We start from the raw sequence: 22356 nt of genomic DNA on the forward strand, positions 1-22356 counted from the left end.
ATTACATAGCTGCTTGAGCCCAGCTGTGATGGCGCCCTTCTCTCCCCCACTAATCCACCTCTCACCCCTGTTTAAATTTAATGTTTAACAAGTTAACTAATTAAACAAGTTGGTCAGAAGCACTAGTACAGACCTGGGCTTGAACCTCATAATCTGCTGGCCTCCACCATGTCCCTGCCAACACCTTCATCATTCAATCCAGACATGTATTGCTTTCTAGCATTCCCAATAGCTGAGCAGCTACCCATAGCTGAGCTGCGGTAAAATCAGAAATCTCTAATATTTTGCTTTATTTCTCTTTATTTTTGTGCATCATTTGGGTCATGTTGTGTTCTTGTTATCACCCTTGCTTTTAATTTCAAATCCTGATGCCCCCTTTTTGCCAGGGGCTTTAGGAGCCCTCAGTAAGTGGAGATTATGACCATCCAGGATCTTTCTTTTCAGGACCCAGACAACTGTCTTTACAGATTCCATGCCCACACTCACACCTCCCCTTACTTCTGCTGTGCCCCACTGGGTTTCCAACTGGGTTTTCAGTTTCTTTATTTGCTGCTTACACACTGTTGGGTCAGTGTTATCTGGGACCCAGTCTTTATTTTCTTGTAACACCATTCTGACAGCTTCCTGAATATCTTTAGCTTCGTTTGAAATGTAGGCGCCTCCCCATTCAACTTTGTACTTTCATTTTCAGATGCTCACACTCTCCTGTTTTCACCTGTAAAGTTATTGTATTCTGTAATGCAGAAGCTGCACTGGCACACTCAGATGCCTTAAATTCAGCCAAATTATTCTTAGATAAGTCCAAACTGAATTTGTAACCCTCTAGTTGTCTTTCCTGGAGTGCTCCAGGCTGGACAGATTAGTGACAGCTTTCCCTGTTGCCCATGCTGCTGCTGCTTCGAGAGCCTTTTTCTTTAGTTTTGGTTTTGGTTTCATGTGCTTACAGAATGTTTCAGCCTCCCCACAAGCAGTCTTCAGGGCATTCCTCCACTGGAAATAACCTTGTCCCCATAGGCATGGACCTCATTCCGTTAACCTTTTAGCAAGGAGGATGAGCTCTTCATCTAACCACCACTCTTCTTGGTCCTTTATCTTTTGTTTACTTTCTCTCCTATTGCTTGAGGGTGACCATTGTGCCAAGCATGTAGTGGCCAGTGTTCCCTCTAACATTTTCTGGCTACGTCTACACTGGCCACAATTTCCGGAAAAGGGATGCAAATCAGGTAAGTCAGGATAGGGAAATCCACGGGGGATTTAAATATCCCCCGCGGATTTAAATAAACATGTCCGCCGCTTTTTTTCCGGCTTGGGGAAAAGCCGGAAAAAAAGCGTCTAGACTGGCGCGATCCTCCGGAATAAAGCCCTTTTCTGGAGGATCTCTTTTTCCTTCAAAGTAGGAATAAGAGATCCTCCGGAAAAGGGCTTTATTCCGGAGGATCGCGCCAGTCTAGACGCTTTTATTCCGGCTTTTCCCCAAGCCGGAAAAAAAGCGGCGGACATGTTTATTTAAATCCGCGGGGGATATTTAAATCCCCCGTGGATTTCCCTATCCTGACTTACCTGATTTGCATCCCTTTTCCGGAAATTGTGGCCAGTGTAGTTGTAGCCTTTCTGTCTGTAGGCGGATTGAATTTTCTTTTGGGTGAGTTGAAATTTCTTATGCGTAACAGCAATATTGAGCCAGTGTGTGGATATATGCACCACCAATACATTATTATATTATATTATATTATATTATATTATATTATATTATATTATATTATATTATATTATATTATATTATATTATATTATATTATATTATATTATATTATATTATATTATATTATATTATATTATATTATATTATATTATATTATATAATAAATAAAACACACACACACACACACACAAATAAAACATCTATATAACAGTCCATATGTGTGGAAGAAAATTAAAACAAGGGATAGTTAATTATATTTAATTACGATATTTAATTTGAAATCAAATAAAAAAAATACCACCACCCTTGGAGTAAATGTATCATCAGGGCTCGACAATCTATTGAATCTACTCGCCCTTGGCGAGTAGATTTCAGCCCGGCGCCTGTTTACCAGCGCCGCATGCATGCGCATTGTGCCTCTTGCACGTGCGCAGTGCAGGGCTGGTGAGCGGCTTTCGCTGTGGTTCATCAGGCCCTGTGTATCATCATCCTTTCTAGCAACTCAAGTTAGTAAACAAAGCAAAATTCATATTATCCACACACATCTCAGTTTTTAAGATGCCAAACAAATCTATGAGTCAACTAAAAATAGCATTTGCAAGGAGAGCATGACTAATACAGTATTTACTGACACTGGAAAGGAGAGTAAAAGGAATTCACTACGGCTTATTAGTTTCTCTGGGGAATGTTTAGGATCCACGCTGTAAAAACAGATAAAAGTTCTCCTGGTTTGAAACTTTTACCTTGTGTGTGTCACCACCTCAAAGAGTAGAAGCCCCAGAACAAATTAACACATGGCTTCTGGATTTGTAGACAGATGCATGTTTCAAAGAGTTTGTAAATAAGGTTTCATCCTGTAAAACTAGCATCATACCTACTACTTGCTATTTCTGACTTAGAAGAGCCAAAACTGTACCACATATAAAAAATCTGGCTTTAATGCAATGCAGTTTACTATATATTACTTGTAACACAGGATGTTGAAAAAATCATTAAGTTCAGAGTTTTAGATATCTGCAACATTCCAAAAAATATCTGTTAAAAGAATATTTTTCTTTCTTCTCTTAAGCCATTAACACCCATGTAAACTTTGTTTGAAATGTAATCATGCAACTCTCCTGCTGGCACCCTCCCTCCCCCATGCAGCCTGCTTTTACCCATCCCCTCTAACCTAGACAGTCAGAGAGGATTGCAGCAAATGAGTCAGGATACCCTAAACAAACTGCCCCCCTGCCTCCACCTCACTGCACAAATGCCTCACCCTTCCCAGCGCAGGAAGATTCAAGAGACTGCAGGATTTCTACTTCTCTCTCTCTTTCTCTCTGTCCGTTTCCTCGGGCAGATAGGACTCTCCAAACTCTCTGCCCCTCTGACTTTCTCTCAAGCCAATTAATTACTCACTCACTCCCCCCAGCTACTTCTTCCCCCTCCTTATCTTGCCTGCTTATCTGTTCTTGGAGCTCTTCAGTTAAAGAAGTGGCAGCTCTGTTTAGCTTCTGCTTAGCTAGACACCCTGCCCCCTGATGGTCAGCTGAGCTCTCTGCCTGTGCAGGAGCGTTCAACCTCTGAGCAGGGCTTAGAAAATAGCTATGCAGTCACACGGCTGTGCAACTTAGAGGGAACTTAGGTAGTGACCTGTTTTGAAAAATATCAGTATTTTGCTCCTATTGCTGTGTTAGGCTAGATCAGTTGGGTCCAAATGACATTAGACTGCCTGCTTTCTCTATACCAATGTTACCACTTTATTCTGTAACCTGCCTTGAAAGGCCTTGCTTGTGAATCCTTCTTAAAACTGGATCTGAGACTTCATTCTGGTATCACTGGCTGCTACATTATTTTTCTTATACATTTGTTTTTGGATTTTTAAGAATCCCACCCATCACTGTAGATCTGGGCAGAAGTCAGTTCTTTTAAAACACCACTAAATTATCTTTGTGTGGTGTAATAATAATTACACCTCACTATTAGAAATAAACATGACATCAATACCATATCAGGCAAAAGCCAGAGAAAAGAAGTGTGCTTACGGTTTGCTCTTAAGGTCAACCAGCATGGGCTCTGTTGCTAGACCTATCATTTCCCAGTGAAATTAAGGCACCTCCTCTTAAAATGTCCTGCCATCAGTCCTCAGACACTTATACCTAGGGACTTCGTACTTGTATATATCAGCAATTCACTTCAGTGGAGCTATGCTGATTTTCACCAACTGAGAATCTGGCACTGGTAAGCATTTGGATGCTAAGATTATATGGGTCATAAACTTAGCTAGAGAGATGCCATGTAGTTATCAAAGAAATACTTAAAAAAACCCAACCTAACCAAAACTTATAGCTGCTCTGCATGGACATTAATAATCACATGTCACTTTTTGTGAACCTTTGCCAAAACCTGTACAAGAGATTAGTAACCGTGTGCCTTTGAATTTCAAAGAGCTTTGACTAATTTGTCAATAAATATATTGCTGTTTTTCCTTCAGATAGCAGTGGTAATGGGATCTTGTACAGCGGGAGGAGCATATGTACCTGCAATGGCTGATGAAAGTATTATAGTTGGCAAACAGGGAACAATTTTCTTGGGTGGCCCTCCATTGGTAAGTAGACACATCTTTTTAGCAACATAATTTAAAACAATTTTTGTATTTGCATGTCTGAAAACAGTACAACTGTATAAATAGTTCAGCCTTTCTCTATGACCTCTTTTGCTCCAAATAAATTAGTGACTTAATTAAGGTTAGTTTTGAGTTTTTAAAATCTTAAATCTCATAATTGTCTTCAGTAGCGGTATAACACTAGTACTGATTGGACTTCCCTCGTCCGGCACCCTTGGGACCTCACTGGTTCTGAACTAGGGAATTTGCTGCACCAGGGGAGGTCATTGTTGCCCAGCTCTCCCCACCCCGACTCCCACCCCCCTTGTTCCTGGCTGGGCCCTGCCTGCTGCCTGTGGCCTGGCTCCTGCCATTGAGCTCTGCTCCCAGACTCTGGCCCACTGTCCCAGGGCTCTGCTCCCAGCTGCCAGCCTGGCTCTGTGGTCCGGCTATATCCCTGGTCCTTCTGCACCAGGTATTCCCTGTGGCACTCCAGTGTTGGGGTCCCCAGTGATGCCGGATCATGGATGTTGCTGGACCAGAGAGTCCTGGACTAGAGACATTCAACTTGTAGTGTATAAATGAGATCATGTTAGTTTATTTCTCTTTTATGAAAAACTTATCCTGGCAAAAGCACTTCTTTGCTAATATATTCTAAGGCAGTGATGGGCAGCCCTCCTTCATCTCACTGGGCCTCAAGATTGTCATAACCAAGATGGTCTTCTGAGATAGGGTAGTTTTGCTAACTGTGTTTATGTAGCTAGAATTTGTGGAGTCTGCTGATTGAACTACAGCAGTGCTCTGATTGGATGCAGAGGGCTCTCACTGGCAGTGTTGTGTTCAATCAGCACACACCTCATTTCCTGTGCCCTTGCTTTATGTGCATGTTGTTTTAGTAATGTCAGTAGGAAAAAAACAATGTGAATGGAAACCAGTGGACTCTGGCAACCCTGCTCATGGACAATAGTAAACAAAATGTCTCGTGGGCCTCCCATAGAGCCCTGATGGGCTGCATGCGATGGGCAAACAATAAGCTGCCCACCACTGCTCTAGGGCTTATACTGGTGTAACTATGTTGATTCGTATCAGAGGGGTAGCCGTGTTAGTCTGAACCTGCAAAAGTGACCAGGAGTCCTATGTATCTGATGAAGTGGGTCTTTGCCCACAAAAGCTTATGCTCCAATAAATCTGTTAATCTATAAGGTGCCACAGGACTCCCGGTCACTTATGTTGATTAAGTAAAATAATAAAAAAATCACACTGAGACACTTTTGCTAATATAAATTTTAATTATAGGCCAGGCCTCACATAGATCATTTTACTTTAAATTAACTATAGGATGCAATTTAGAAAAGAGGTTAAGATGTGCTATTTGCTCAATGTTAATGGTCAAATAGGATTAAATTTTACTTAAATCATGAATAATGTAGATTCTTTACATTACAAGAGGGACTGATATGAATGGAGATTGCCTATCTCCTAGAACTGGAAGGGACCTTGAAAGGTCATTGAGTTGAGTCCAGTCCCCTGCCTTCACAGCAGGACCAGATACCATCCCTGATAAATTTTTGCCCTAAACCTCTAAATGGCCTCCTCAAAGATTGAACTCACAACTGTGGGTTTACCAGGCCAATGCTCAAACCACTGAGCTATCCCTCCCCCCACTGGAAATAGATGACATGTTAAAAACAATAGATGAAATCTTGACCCATTGAAGATAGTAGGCATTTTGCCATTAATTTCAGTGGAGCCGGGAATTCACCCAATGTGTAGGACTTGTAGAACTAAGGGCTTGCCTGTGGGGTAAATTGAAGAAAATGGGGAAGTTGAGCAGAATAGCTATTCTGGAATAGCTCCTCCTTTGGATGTTGTATTACAGAACAAAGGTCACTTCATTTTGTAATAATTTGCACACTCACAAAGCCCACTTATGATTCTGCAGTAGTTTATTCCACAATCTACTATATATTTGAGAGAGTTGTGTATACCAGGGGTTCCCAAACTTTTTGACATGGGGACCAGTAAATCCATTCACCAGCTTTTGGAGGACCGGTAACATTCATTTGCATATTTGCATATTCATTAAACAAATGATGAATATTCAAATAAATTGTTTCTGGTCCTCCCAAAGCCCCCAGTGCCAACGTCAGCAAAGTTTTTGATACAGCCACCCACAATATTCTTGCCAGCAAGTTAAGGGAATATGGATTGGATAAATGGACTGTAAGATGGATAGAAAGCTGACTAGACCAGGGTTTCCCAAACTTTTTACTTTAGTTGGAACCTGTTTTTTTCAGTACTGTTTTTTTGCATCCCAAAAATATAAAGGCATATATAAAAAAAGAATTAAAAATGAATAAATTTTCAGTGTTTCACCCGGCTGCATCCTCCGCCCAGCCTGGGCCAGGGCTTGGGGGACCCAGTGCTGCACGGGCACTCTAGGAGGCGGGAGCAGGAGCAGATTGGGGGTAGGATATCTGGCTAGGAGTGAGGGTGCAAGGAGGGGTAGGATTGCCAGGTGTCTGGTTTTGTACTGGATAGTCTGGTATTTGAGGGTTCTGTCCAGGAAACAAATTGAGAAAATACCGGACACATAAAATGTCCGATATTTTCTAATTAGGTACATTTTATTATTATTAGATGTATCAGTCCGTAGCTGCGAACTTCCTGGCTGGTAGATGCGCTAACACTGTGTGAGTGTGTCTACCAGCCAGGCAGTTTGCAACTACTCGAGGGAGGATATGGGGGTGGGGGGGCAAAATGGAATCATTGGGGCCAGACTCACTCTTGTGCCCAGGTCTGCATGTGCCCGGGTCAGTCCCGCTTCCCGCTGGCCGATTCGCTTCCCCCCCCATGACCCACCGATCTCACCCAGCCAGCCCCACTCCCCCCGACGACCCCACCGACCAGCCCCACTCTTCCCACCCCCTCTCAGCCGGCCGATTCTCCCCCGTTTCTCCTCCCGATCTTCTCTGGCCAGCCCCGCTGCCCCTGTCCAGCCCTGCTTCCGGAGGCTGGTTCTCCTGTCCTTCTCCTCCCGATCTCCCTCAGCCAGCCTCCCCCACCCATCCAGCCCTGCTTCCGCTGGCCGCCCCAGCCTCCTCCTCTCCTCTCCCCTCCCCTCCTCCCCGATCTCTGCCGGACAGCCCCGCAGCCCCCAACCCTGCTTCCCGGCGGCCGGTTTCCCCCACAGAAACACCTCCTCCCAGCCAACCCTGCTCCCCTCCCGGCAGCCACACTGAGGCCCGGTATTTTTTTTCCCATCGCCCGGTACCAGGCCACAGCCCGTAGTTTGGGAAATGCTGGTGTATATTGAAATCCTCATCCCCAGCCCCACCTGAGAGCAATTATTTAAAAAAAAAAAAAAAAAATTAGTTCAGTTAAGGATCCAAGCAATGCTAAGTAAATATTCTAGTAAACTATATTGTTAAACAAAGTGATGTGATGCAGCACTTTACTACTAGATGATTTGGAGAACTACTGAAGGGGCTACAGTTCCCTAAAATTAGTAGAAACCACATATCTCTCATAAGTGCTTGCACTTGTGTATGTATAAATAGGAAAATCAGCTGTTAAGTCTTTTGCTGATTACATCACATTTCCCAATTCCTAGGGTGACAGAGATGGGGGACTCTGCTGAGAGAATTTATACATATTCATGTGCAGTTAGATTAGGTCACAGGGAACATACAGCAATGTCATTTATAAGTATAGCTAGATGGACATACAAGATTATTAAAAAAAAAAAAGTCACCAGTCCATTGTGCATGATTCCATAACTTTGCTTCTCCCAGCTCAAAATTACTGCTGCTGGCTATTTTTTCACATTTTATGGCATTCTGTTTTTACCTGAATGGCATTTTTCTTATTCCCATGGTCCAGGCTGGCATCTGAATCCACTCCCTTCTCTTTAGTTTTATTTAATCCTATTAATCAGCATTTGGTAAATTTACTTGATTCTGTATATGGGGAAGTTGTATAACTCTGGTGGAGTTCAAAAATAAGCATATATAGTTATTGAAACACATTTTTTGCTTGTACCTGGTAATTGCTCAATGCTAACTGTGCTTTCCAAAGCTCTCAGAGCAAAAACGTAATTGAAATGTGTGGGTGGGAGGGAAACGAAGCACAAAATCATGTTATTGTTTAGGCTGGGAAAGAATTTTCAATGTTTTTCTTTCAATGGAGATTTTCTAGTTTGAAGAAAAGAACAAAGTGATCAGCATAAACAAATGTAATAATCAATAGCAAGTACTGAATGACGAAACTGCCATTTAGTGCTAATTAATTTGTTGTTCGTTTCCTTTTAGAATTTTTCAGTCACCAATTATGTAATTTTAAATGCATTAACTCAGTCTTCTTTCTTTTATGTGTCTTGTATTAATCCTGTTCACCAGATTGGAAGCTAATTAATTATATATAAACTCAGAACTTTCCTCAAAACTAAGGATTTTTATGTACACTTATTTTCTCTCTTTTAATTAGAGTGATGATTGGGATTTTCTTGTGGACAATAGCATAAATGTAAATAGACACATAACTTGAAAACACAAATGTCAGTAAGACCAGATGATCCCAGATACTACATATAATCTTTTATTGAGGCAAAGCACTTAGTTGGGAAAAAAAAGAATTAGATATGTAGTAGAGATAACATCCATAATTTATACTGGGAAAGAAAAATAGGAAGTGGGTAAACCCAAATTACTTTAGGACATAAGCTACCATTGTCCAATTAAGGTGATCAAAAAGCTTGTCTTTTTCATAGTTATTCCATAACTATCTATTGTGAGGTTTCTTGCATCTTCATTTGATGGATTTGGTGCTGGCCATTGCCAGAGATAACATTTTGGAGATAGCATGAGCTATGTTTGTATTGGATTAACAATTATATAAGATTCACTTCCAAATTATTTTCTTTTTTCACACACTAACTTTCCATAATAACTTAAACACTTTCTTAAAACATTAAGTATTGGATTATTCAGCCCCTTCTACATCAGATGTTCTTTACAGTATGCTGTTCTCCAACTGCATGGCAACTGGGGCAAATCAAATCTTTGTCCTGAGCCTGGACTTGGGACTATCCCTTCAGAAACAATTTCCCGGAATTCTTTGCCTCTAAACAGCATATATGGCAGACTTTGTAGGTCTTTCTTTGAAGTGAATCCTTCACAAGATTTGTAAAATATATTTAACTAATTATCTCTGTTTCTTCCTTGGCTGTGAGTGTCTTCTCCTCAGAACTGCTAAACTAAAAATTGTATATCTTTTGGCTTTCTGGGGAGGTTTTGTAGGACAGTACCTTTTTGCTCCTTCTCTCAGAAAGAACAAACAGGATGCAAGAAAACTTGCTCCTAGTTGGCTGGTGCAAGGTCAATCTAAGGACCACAGAGGTACCAGCCCCCAGACACTGGATGGGCAAGACATGACAGACAGGCAGGCTACTGGAAACCAGGCTCCCAGCCAGAGAATGAGCAAGATCCATGGCAAGAATTAAGCAGGCTATAAGGAAAATCCTTTCACTGATACCAGGCTAGAATCAATGGTATGTAAACAGGTGTGTTTTGGGGGTAGGTAAGGCTCCCCCACAACAACCATCAGTGAGAGATTCCAGAAGACTGGAATAGGCCAAATTTAGTGTCCATTTATTTAAAACAAAAGAAATGAGGACAAGCCAGGAAATTACAGATCAGTCAGCTTAACTTCTGTACCAGGAAAGATACTGGAGCAAATAATGAAACATTCATTTGCAAACATCTAGAAGATAAGGTGATAAGTAATAGTCAGCATGGTCAAATAAATAGTCAAACAAATCATGTCAAACTAACCTGATAGCTTTCTTTGACAGGATAACAAGCCTTGTAGATGTGGGTGGGGAAAGTGGAAGATGTGTTATAGCTATACTTTGCTAAGACTTTTGATACAGTCTCGCATGACCTTCTCATTAACAATGTAAGGAAATACAACCTAGATGGAACTATTAGCAAGTGGGTGCATAATTGGTTGTATAACCATTCCCAAAGAGTAGTAAGTCATGCTAGAACAGCATAAAAGAGTGTGGTTCCGCAGGGATTAGTTCTGGGTCCAGTTCTGTTCACTATCTTCATTAATGATTTAGATAATGGCATAGATAGTATGCTTATACAGTTTGCAGATGATACTAAGATGGGAGGGGTTGCAAGTGTTTTAGAGGATAGGATTATAATTAAAATTATCTGAACAAATTGGCAAAATGGTCTGAGATAAATAGGATGAAATTCAATGAGGACAAATGCAAAGAAAGTACTTCACATAAAAAGAAACAATTATTTGCACACATACAAAATGGAAAATGTCTGGCCAGGAATGAGTAATGCGGAAAGGAATCGGGGAACCATAATAGACCACAAGCTAAATATGAGTCAACAGTGTGAAACTGTTGCAGAAAAAAAACCCAAACATCATTCTGGGATGTATAAGCAGGAATGTTGTAAGCAAGAGAAAAGAAGTAATTCTTCTGCTCTACTGCATGCTGATTAATCCTCAGATGGGAAATCGTGTCCAGTTGTGGACAGCACATTTCAGGAAAGATGTGGACAAATTGGAAAAAGTCCAGAGAAGAGCAACAAGGTGCTTAAAGTTCTAGAAAACATGACCTATGAGGGAAGATTGAAAGAATTGGGTTTGTTTAGTTTGGAAAAAAGAAGACTGAGAAGGCACGTAACAGTTTTAAAGTACCTAAAAGTTTGTTGCAAGGAGGAGAGAGAAAAATAATTATCTTTAACTTCTGATAGGAGAAGAAGCAATGGGCTTAAATTGCAGCAAGGGAGGTTTAGGTTGGACATCATGAAAAACTTCCTGTCAGAGGAGTTAAGCACTGGAATAAGTTGCCTAGAGAAGTTGTTTTATCTCTATCTGTCACCAGCATGAGGGGGAGTTACTGGACCATGCAGTCCCCTCTGCAGTCTGATGTGATTCTCAGCCAACAGGTAGGTAGAACAAAAGATTTATTAGTTGACAGGGACACAGCATAGAACAGACTTGTCAGCACAATAACCAGAAGCAATCAGTATTATCTATCTTTGGGATAGGTGGGCCCAGGGGCAGGACCCTACCCCTCCACCTGTTTCCCCAACCAGCCAAGACTGACTCACCCCCAGCTTCTGGACCTAGCCCCCCCAGCCAGGGTCCTCCTCCAGCCTTTGTCCTTCTTCCCGGGTAGAAGGTATCAACTGTTCGCACGCCCTCCTGAGCTCAGATTATGAAGGTTAGTAGCCATTATATACATGTCGGAGGCTATCACACTGAAATTCCTATGACCATCTAGGTATTAGTACAGTGCCCAGGGAAACTGAGCCACACACACACACAGGGTTACTATAGGACAGTAAAGTTTGCATGAAACTTAATGAGGCAAATAAAATTCCTACTTTGATGCACCATCTTTGGAGGTTTCGAAGAGGCTAGACAGACATCTACCCGAGGTAGTCCAGATAGTGCTTGCTCCTGCCATGAGTGTGTGGGACTGGACCTAATGACCAGTCCTGTGATTCTATGAATCTTTTAGTGCAGGGGTGTCCAAACTTTTTTCAAAGAGGGCCAGATTTGATGAAGTGAACATGCGTGAGGGCCGACCATTTTGCCTGACATTCTTTGAACCATTAAAATTAAATGCAAATTAACTATTTTATGCAAAGTTTATTGCAAACGGCATACTTTTCATTTCGTCACATGGATGACAAATCTAAACAGGTGTTAAATCACTCTGCCTTTCATATCTGAAGGCCAGATGAAAAAAAATCCAGGAAGCTGAAATATATGTCAGGAACATTGTAAAGTACATTACATATTATTGGTAATAAAGGTTGTCTGTCAACTTTTAAGTTAAAAAAATATGAACAGGAACATAACACCAAGTATACATGTTGTGTCCAAATATATTTATAACTGATTTAGACCAACTGACATTAACTGAGATTTTACAATGTATTCATCTCAATACATATGGATTCGTTGGGGGCCATAAAAGATAGATATTGCCAAATTACCTGTGGGGCCGTATTAAACCGGAACACGGGCCGCAATTGGCCCATGGGCCGGACTTTGGACATGCCTGTTTTAGTGCATCTGGCATATAAATATCTTGCAACATCAGCTATAAGTTCTCACTTTTAGGTGACATTATAAACAAGAAGCAGGAAGCATTATTTCTGCAAATTGCAATCAAATTTACTTGCCTGAGTGATTGTCTGAACAGAAGTAGGACTGAGTAGACTTTTAGCTCTATAGTTGTATATTGTTTTATTTTTGAAAGCTTTTTGTAAACATAAATCTACATTTTAAGTTTAACATTCATGATAAAGAGCTTGCACTATAAAGTACTTGTATGAGGTGATTTAAAATATGTATTTGTAGTAAAAATAAAGTGAGCACGGTACACTTCATATTCTGTGTTATAATTGAAATCAACATATTTGAAAATATAGAAAATATCCAAAATGTTTAAAATAAATGGCATTCCATTATTATTTAACAGGACAATTAATTATGAAAATGTTTAAGCACTTAGCAGCCCTATATTTGATAGAACTCAGTCATGTTCCCAGGGACATGTTTATCTTTTCCTCAAAGTGAATTGAAATAAACAAACCCTATCAAGACCTTTGTAACATCAGAAGATGAAGGGTGCAATGATCAGTTTCTTTCACATTGGAACAATAGAACACATTCAGTGGAGAGACTGGTACAAGTTGAACTTCTCTAGTTTGGTACCCTTGGGACCTGACCAGTGCCGAACCAGAGAATTTGCTAAATCATGGGAGGTCAGTATTGTCTAGCAACATTACCAACACTTATACTGCTTACTGGGCTCTTAGAAGACATTTAGGGCTACATTAGAGCTAAATTACAGCACAGAACAGTAAGAGCCAGGACTGATGGCTGCAAATAAACTGTATGGGACTGCAGGAAACTTTGCCACACCCGTGATAAGTGAACATATACCTAAATAAAATCATGTCGTACCACAGATGCTGCCAGACCAGAGTGTGCTGGACTAGAGAGGTTCAACCTGTATTTTGGTAACAGCCCAACATTTTTTCGGGTACAGAGAAAAACAATGTCTTGCAGCCCATTTTAGACCTCGATCCCTCAAGTTGTTCATAAGGTGATCAATATTTTAGGTAAAAATATTGAAATGCAGCATTATCTTTCCAAACCTTCAGAAAATGAAAATAAGCCCCCGGAAAATCTACTGAAAATAAGATTGATGAGAGTCACCCAGAAATACCTTAGTTTTTGCTACAGTTAGAAATACTTTCAATTTGGACTCCTTACTTCTATGTGGTTTATTCACAAATGCCATATGACCCTTCTTTTCAAATGCTTTGCTTCCAGACAGCAATTATAGCAAATTAATATATAAAGATCATGGTCTAGATCCAGTACTAGAAGCTCTTGGTGAAATCATTCTTAGTATTTAACATGACCTGATATTAGGTCCAGAGAAACCTGTTCATTAGCACGGATACTAGATCCAATGTAGGGGAACATTTTATGACTCCTGTATGTTTAGGGGTGTGTGTAATAAAAGGAAACAGAGTATAATATGTCTCAAGATGTGACCCTCAAATTAATTATTCAGTTTCTAGTAAATAACTTTCTAGAATTGTGGTGTGTGTAAGTGCAGGAAGTCAGAAAAAAATTGTTATTGCTTACAGTGCTAGCTTTGTTCATGTTCTAAGCAGAAGCTTTTGGTATATCACTCAGGAGTCTGTGTAAAGAAGAAAAGTCAGGCTGGCTCACAAAGACACTTAGAACTGAGAGAATGCAATTGAGACCATTTAGCCTTTGTGGATCACAGCCAAGGTTGGAAGCTCTTGGGTACACACGAAGCATGGTGAAATGGAGTCTGACCAAATGTGCCCTATATTGGTATCCTCTATTCACATCCTGTACACTGTTCTAATAATCTTTGTACCAAATATGCCTTGTGAGGTATCATTTTAATTACTCATTCCTCAGTAGCAACATGGTGAAATGTATGTAGCAACACATGTATAGTTATGAACATAAGGTGATATTATCACTAAAATGTGATTACGAGATTAGGTAAGCCTCAAAGAGAGAGAACAAGCTCATGGCTTTAGCCATGTGTCATCAAAGTTGATGGGCTGTCACCTGTCAGTTGACTATTCTTTGACAGAAGGACAGTAACAGATTGATCTATGTTTTAGGAAACACAAGTATGGAACCTTTCACATGACATGAGACTCTGTGACTCCAATCTCACAGTGGGAATCAACATTATCTAGAGGTAAATATCAGGATTTGCATTTCAAGGATGACTGGCCATAAAGTCAAGGGCAAAACTGCCTAAAGTTCTCTCTCCTGATCTATCTTCCTTTTTCACCTAAGATGACAAAGGAAACAGCCAATTTGACTTTGGAAGAGATCCTGACCTGAAATTTGGTCAGCCTTGTTGTGAGCATGGGGTAAGGATTTGATCTTGAACCAAGTCTAGTTTGAGATTTAGCACTAGAAAACATTTTATCTTGTAACCATTTCAGACTTTACTACATTGTATTGTAGTTACTTAAAATCATTTCTTTGTAGTTAATTGAACTTTTTTATTCTTTAATCAGACTCATTCAATGTTGTGTTCAAACTGAATTGTTTGGGTCACTCTCTTTAAAGTAGCAGACTGTTGGACTTTGTTCCCTTATTGGGCAACGGACCTAAAATACTGGTACTCTTCAGATAAGCTGGACAGTGCAGAACAAACATTTTGGGATTGTGTTGGGTCACCCTATAGGTAGTAACCAAGGCTGTCCAGGTCAGTGTTGTTGACAGGCTGCAGCTGTATGCAAACACTCAAGGTGTGACCCTCATAGTGCATGGCTGTTTGTGAGGAGCCCAAGTTGGGAACCACAGCAGTGAAGCATGGTGAGGAACTCCAGGTTGCAGGGCGGGTGCTAACACCAACTCCTTAGTGGTCTGGATTATACTCTGAATGTGATACAGGGACTTTTCCTGAACCAAAATCCAGTGCTATCTAACTTGTCAGTTGGGAGGCTAAGAGGAAGGAACTACAGACACACATCTTAAGAAGATAACACCATCTTAGACATCATAGAATCCTAGAATAGTAGGACTGGAAGGGACCTCGAGAGGTCACTGAGTCCAGTCTCCTGCCCACATGGCAGGACCAAATACTGTCTAGACCATCCCTGATAGACATTTATCTAACCTACTCTTAAATATCTCCAGAGATGGGGATTCCACAACCTCCCTGGGCAATTTATTCCAGTGTTTAACTACCCTACAGTAGTTACGAATCATTGTGAATTTCTTCTGAGATGTTACATATCAGTTGAGGTTTAGCTGGGTCTTACAAGGAAGGAACACACATCAAGGCAAAGTCAACTGAAGCAAAGGACATTCTAGTGTTTTTTACAAGATAGTCTAAGGCCAACACTTTCTGGAAAGACAAGTCAGCAATTGCAGGCATATTCCACCAGTCGGTCCTCTGACAATATGCAGATTCTTGTCATGATCTCAATCTGTGTACCCATAAAAACACTTTTCAGCTTCATAGCTTGTAGGTATTTTCCTGTTTTCACTGAAAGTATCTTCCCTGCTCTCTGCCTCCTGGTTCAGTGATGTACCAGAGCTTGGTGTGTTGTCAATGAAACTTCCATTACATATTCTATAAAACATTTTATGAACTTGAGAGGTGTCTATCCTCAAGGTCACTGTGACAGGTTGGATCACAGAAACCCAATTGAGACTTTTACCTGATATGCTGCTCATACCACTGAGCCTGTCTAGCTGCCCGCTGGGGTGCCCCACCACCTGCTCTGCAGGGCCAGATGCTCTGCTCTCCCCTAACAAAGGCACAGCAATGGGATAACAGCCCCCTACCAGAGTACTACAGACACTTATGATAGCTTTTGGAGGGCAGAGCTACAGGGACTTGTCATCACTAAGGAGCACAACCCTAAACAGCACCAACACCCCAGATAAATCCATTGGACTCACTATAAAAGTTTTACATAGAGAAACTCAACATACATAAGAACGGCCGTACTGGGTCAGACCAAAGGTCCATCTAGCCCAGAATCCTGTCTGCCGACAGTGGCCAGCACCAGGTGCCCCAGAGAGGGTGGACTGAAGACAATGATCAAGCGATTTGTCTCCTGCCATCCCTCTCCAGCCTCTGACAAACAGAGGCCAAGGACACCATTTTATCCCCTGGCTAATAGCCTTTTATGGACCTAACCTCCATGAAATTATCTAGCTTCTCTTTAAACTCTATTAATTATCTAGCTTCTCTTTAAACTCTCTCATAGATTTTACGCTCTTTATCAGTGGAAGAGAGAGATGCACAGCTGTTGATTTCCCTCCCCCCGGTAGCAATTATTAAAATTGGTATTGAAAATAAATAAATGGTTTTTATTAAGTATAAAGTAGTAGGATTTAATTGATTGCAAGTGAAAACGAAGCAAATTACTAAGCAAAAATAAAACAAAACACATCAGCTAAGCCTATTACATTAAGAGAAGCTGTTACAAATCATATTTCTCAACCTAGTTCTTCTTTCATGTGTAGAAATAAGCTTCTTCACAAGCTAGAGCTGCTCTTTTTCTCTGACCTTTGCCCAGCAGTGCTTCTCCACCCCTCTTGTTACAGTTATCTTTTTTTTCCAGGTGTTCTTGTGCATCCTCTTATGGTGGGGATACAGTTTAAAAAGCCAGCTAAAAACACCCATTCTTAGCTTGCCATCCCTTAAATAGAATTTTCCCAGAGTGTTAAAATTTTATTCAATTCTCTACGTTCTCTGGAAAAATACCAAATTCAAGATGTTTTCCACCACCAGGTGGCATGGTCACATGTCTTTGTAGGACCAAACATAATTTAGGCTTGCAGGAAAAACAAGAGTATTTATAGATCATTCTCTTGAGCACTGGACCATTAAGTTCCATAAGTACCATTAATAGCTTTCACTAGAAGACCTAGATTAATAAACCGGGTTTCTACTTAATATTTCTAACTTCATGTGCAAGAATGATACATTCACATAAATAGAATATACACATTCAGGAGATCACAGGCTCTTGAATGGTAGGTTACTTGCCCTATTTTGCATAAAGCAGATTTGAGTTATGCATATCCATATTCAAAAACATATTTCCATAAAATATAGGGGCATATCATCACAATCTTCCTCATGTAATAGGAAGTGGCAGTATTATCCTTCTCGATGAATCCAAACATTCAGGAAGAGCCTAAAGTATTCTTCATTTAGACACGAAAAAAGCCTTAAGGAGAATGAAGATACATACAGTAGCCAAAACCTCCGGTCTAACTATTCACATTACTATGCACTTGTGAAAAGATAGTGATTTTGTGGGAGAGAGGTCTCACATCTTATGAAGAGAGCTGTCAGGCTGGTAAAGAGCCTTCTATCTAGATTTGTTCAAATACTGTAAATTCAGCATCCTCATCGATGCACTAAAAGACGAGAATGTTAAGGGTACCACAGTAATCCTTAAGGATACTTCTGTCTTGCATAGGTAAATTGAATCCGTCCTCTTCCTCTAGGAATGATCTATTTGTTTCAGTATCCTCTCATGAAGACTGTTTGACAAACAGGAGACTGAAGAGAAAATTCTGTCTTATCCCAATGAATTTTCATTTGAGAAGCCTCCGTGTCAGACAGTAGACTCTTCCTTGAATAATTTTATTAGGTTGAGGATTTTCTTCTGGTTATTACTCACTTACTTAGTAGTTTGAAAAGAAACCGTGTATTTATCTAGGAAAGCCCTACATTTTATCGTAACACATTGTTGCAAATGGTTGCAGTTGAATGGCACTTTTTAAAAGTGTTTTTTAGCTCTGCAAGGTATTGTTTTAGAGGGCTCTTTCTGAGAAATGGTCCTCAACCAATGCTCAGAGTAAAGATCTTATGAGCCCTCAGTTGATATGTAACAGATAAGTTTTATGAAAAGTACTGTTGTAATATTAAACTAGCTTTCCCATATTTTTTTGTTTTATGTGATATGTTACAAGATCCTAATATCAAGAATTTGAAAAATGGGTCTCCAAGATAGCCTATTAAATCTTTATGTACCCATCTAAAAACGTGGCCTTTTAAAACATAGGAGCATCCAGCAGCTCCCATTGAATTTAGCTGAATCTGTTAGCCTTTGGGTCTGGAATACACATATAGACATAATTAGGTACCCAGTAAATGCTTTATGTGTTTCTTTTTTTGGATGGGGGGGGGGCTTAATTATAGGTGCACAGTGAAATTAGAGGCTTGTCTTGTTTTTTTACATTAGTGGTCCCACATTGTTTGGCAGCCTGTGTTTTGGGTGTTTTTAAAAGATTTTTATTGGCCTTAATTTTATCATAATTATTGTGAAAGTTCATAGAGATTTTGATGAGTGCTTCTGTCTGCTTAGAAATCAAACTAAATATACTAGAGTAGGAGCTGAAATAGCAATAAAAACAGCATAAAAATGAGTGTGTGTGTGTGTGTGTCTGTAGACAGTGAACTTTTAGGCTACATCTACACTGCCAGTTTTGCTGGCAGTGAGTATGCAAATGAGGCACACATTCGCATATCACATGCCTCATTTGCATAATTTATGCACACTGTTTTTGTGCAAAGGGTTTTTGCAGAGGGAAAAAAAAGTAGTGTGGACTTTTTTGAGGGCTCAAAACCCCCCATTTTCCATAAGATCCTTATGCCACTCCCGGATCTTGCGCAAAATGGGGTTTTTGCGCCAAAAAAAAAGTCCACACTACTTTTTTTTCCACAAAAACGCTTTGCACAAAAATGGTTTGCATAAATTATGCAAACGAGGCACAACAATATGCCAACCAGTGCCTCATTTGCATACTCACTGCTGGCAAACCGGGCTTGATTTGCATAATTTATGGAAGCCAGCAAAACTGGCAGCGTAGACATAGCCTAAGTATAAAATGGATTGCAACCATCGTTGTTTTATGGTGTATAAAGAACTTGAGGATTTTGAATTTTTTTCAAAGTTTTTGAATTTTTTTAAAGGCTTGTGTCTTGTTTTATCATGGATATACCAGGAAGTCAAGTCTCATCTTCCCTCTGTTTGCTGGAGGATTTCTTTGATGATTGAGAGATGTGATTGGGGAGCTTTGTTGGCCCATAAAAGTTGGGATGGAACTGTTGAATATTTAACAAGAAAGCTTTTCCCCTAGCTACTATTTTCTCAGTTCTTTATAAACATAACATAACTTCCCATTCCACACAATCAGGGATCATTTGCATATTTTTACTGATGTTATAAATCTCCTGCTTCTCCAATCATCCATACCATCTTTTAAGAAAAGCGTGGTAGAAATGAACTAATATCCCTTCTCCAAATTTGTCAGTCTACTGTCAACATAAAGACGTGCAAAATCACAAACTTATTTTGTTGTTTTGTAGATGACATTTAAAAGTTGGTGAAATACATGTTTGTAATCACGACAGTAAACTGTCAGTCTTCAGAAGCAATAGTGAAAATGCACACAGGCTCCTGGTACACATCCCAAAAATGAAATTCCTGCAAGCTGCATGGAAACTTTTTAAAGACAGTATAACAGAGGCTCAACTTAAGTATATATCCAAATTTTTTAAACAATAGTAAGAGAACTAAAAATGTGCCACAGTGGCTGAACAACAAAGTTTAAAAAAAAAAAAAAAAAAAAAGCAGTGAGAAACAAAAAGCCATTGTTTAAAAAAGTGAAAGTTAAATGCTAGTGAGGAAAATAGAAAGATGCATAAATTCTGGCAAATGAAGTGTGAAAATATAATTAGGAAGGCCAAGAAAGAATTTGAAGAACAGCTGGCCAAAAACTCAAAAATTAATAGCAAAAAAAAATATTAAAGTACATCAGAAGCAGAAAGCCTGCTAAATAACCAGTGGGGCCGCGGGATGATCAAGATGCTAAAGGAACACTCAAGGACTATAAGTCTGTAGCTGAGAAACTAAATTAATTCTTTGCATCGATTTTTCTGGCAGGCAGAGGACATGAAGGAGATTCTCAAATGTGAGCCATTCTTTTTGGGTGATAAATCAGAAGAACTGTCCCAGATTGAGGTGTCTTTAGAGTAGGCTTTAGAACAAAACGATAGACTAAACAGTAGTAAGTCATCAGGACTAGATGACATTCACTCAAGAGTTCTGAAGGAACTCAAATGTGAAATTGCAGCATTACTAACTGTGGCTTTTTAACCTGTCCTTTAAATCAGCTTCTGTACCAAATGACTGCAAAATAGCTAATATGACACATGACACCAATTTTTAAAAAGGACTCCAGAGTAGGGATATAAGCAACGACTTGACTAGTCAACTACTCGATACGCATAAGCTTATTGGATAGTTGAGTAGTCACTCAGCTAGTCACTTCCCTCCCCCCTTGCTGCCTCTATTAGAAAGAGGCAGCAAAGTGCGGGGAGCAGGAGCTGATGTTGGGGGAGTCAGCTTAAAAGCTGGTTCCTCTCAGCACCATCTCTGTGGGCGGCAGAGGTGGCAGAGGTGCATCCCTCTTGCTGCGCCTTTCTCTTTGAAATGTACAAGAGCTGCTCGCGGTCGGCTCTTGTATATTTCAAAGGGAGAAGTGCAGCAGGATAGTGAGTGCCCACCCCCATTGACTAATTGGGTATTTGATGGAAATTCCATCAACTACTCGATTAGTTGATAAATTGAAATTTTACATCCATACTCCAGCAGTAATCCTGGCAATTATAAGCCATAAGTATAACTTTAGTACCAGACAAATTAGTTGAAACTATAGTAAAGAACAGAATTGTCAGACACATAGATGAACAAAATTTTCTGGGAAGCATCAACATGGCTTTTGTAAAGAGAAATCATGCTTCACCAATCTACTGGAATTCTCTGAGTGGTCAGCAAGCATGAAAACAAAGGGAACATAGTGGCTATAGTATATCTAGATTTCCAGAAAGCTTTTGACAAGGTCCCTTACCAAAGGCTCTTACGTAAAGTAAGTTGTCATGGGATAAGAGGGAGGGTCCTCTCATGGATTCATTACTGATTAAAGATAGGAAACAAAGGGTAGGAATAAATAGTTTTCAGAATGGAGAGGTAACTATTGCTGTCCTGTGCGTCTGTACTGGGCCCAGTCCTGTTCAACATATTCAAATTGTCTGGAAAAAGGGGTCGTTAGTGAGGTAGCAAAATTTGCAGGAAAATTAGCAAAAATTGCTGAAGATAGTTCCATCCACAACAGACTGCAAAGAGCTTCAAAAGGATCTCACAAAATGTGGTGGTCAGCAAAATGACAGAAGAAATGTAATGGTGATAAATGCAAAATAATGTATGCTGGAAAACATAATTCCAGCAGCACACATAAAATGATGGAGTCAAAATTAGCTGTTACCACGTAAGAGAGAAATCTTGGAATCATTGTGGATAGTTCTCTGAAAACATCCATTCAATGTGCTGCAGCAGTAAAAAAGCAAACAATGTGGGGAATCATTAGAAAAAGGATATATAACAAGATAGGAAATATCAAATTGTGTCTATATAAATCCATGGTATGCCCACATTTTGAATACTGTATGCACATGTGGTAACTTCATATCAAAAAGATACATTCGAATTGAAAAAGATTCAGAAAAGAGCAATACAAAGTAGGGGATTTGGATTGGCTGCCATATTAAGAGAGATTAATGAGACTGGGGCTTTACAACTTGGAAAGAGACTGCGAGGTGGAGACATGATAGAGATCCAAAAAATCAAGACTGGTATGGAGGAAGTATATAAGGAAATGTTATTTACTCATTCCCATGACACAAGAACAAGGAATCACCAAATGAAATTAAAAGGTAACAAGTTTAAAACAAAGAAAAAAGTATTTCTTCACACAATGCACAGTTTGTCTGTGAAACTCACTGGCTGAGGATGTTGTGAATGCCAGGACTTGAATAGGGTTCAAAAAGAGCTAAATAAATTCATGGAGGATAAGTCTATCAATGACTATTTGCCAGGATGAGCAGAGTTGGGTGTCCTAGCCTCTGTTTGTCAGGGGTGAGAATG

At 39.9% G+C, this 22356-nt stretch overlaps 1 protein-coding gene across 1 annotated transcript in view; it reads left to right on the forward strand.

The window, feature by feature from the left end:
* The window catches only part of MCCC2 (methylcrotonyl-CoA carboxylase subunit 2), an 85778-nt gene that overhangs the window by 24215 nt on the left and 39207 nt on the right, over window positions 1–22356 (forward strand). Inside the window, exon 7 of the mRNA XM_075932240.2 lies at window positions 4178–4291. Within this exon, the coding sequence (XP_075788355.2) occupies window positions 4178–4291 (114 nt within the window). The remainder of the gene's footprint in view (window positions 1–4177; window positions 4292–22356) is intronic.

The sequence above is a fragment of the Pelodiscus sinensis genome, chromosome 6, assembly GCF_052426305.1.
Source record: "Pelodiscus sinensis isolate ZL-2025 chromosome 6, ASM5242630v1, whole genome shotgun sequence".
NCBI lineage: Eukaryota > Metazoa > Chordata > Testudines > Trionychidae > Pelodiscus > Pelodiscus sinensis.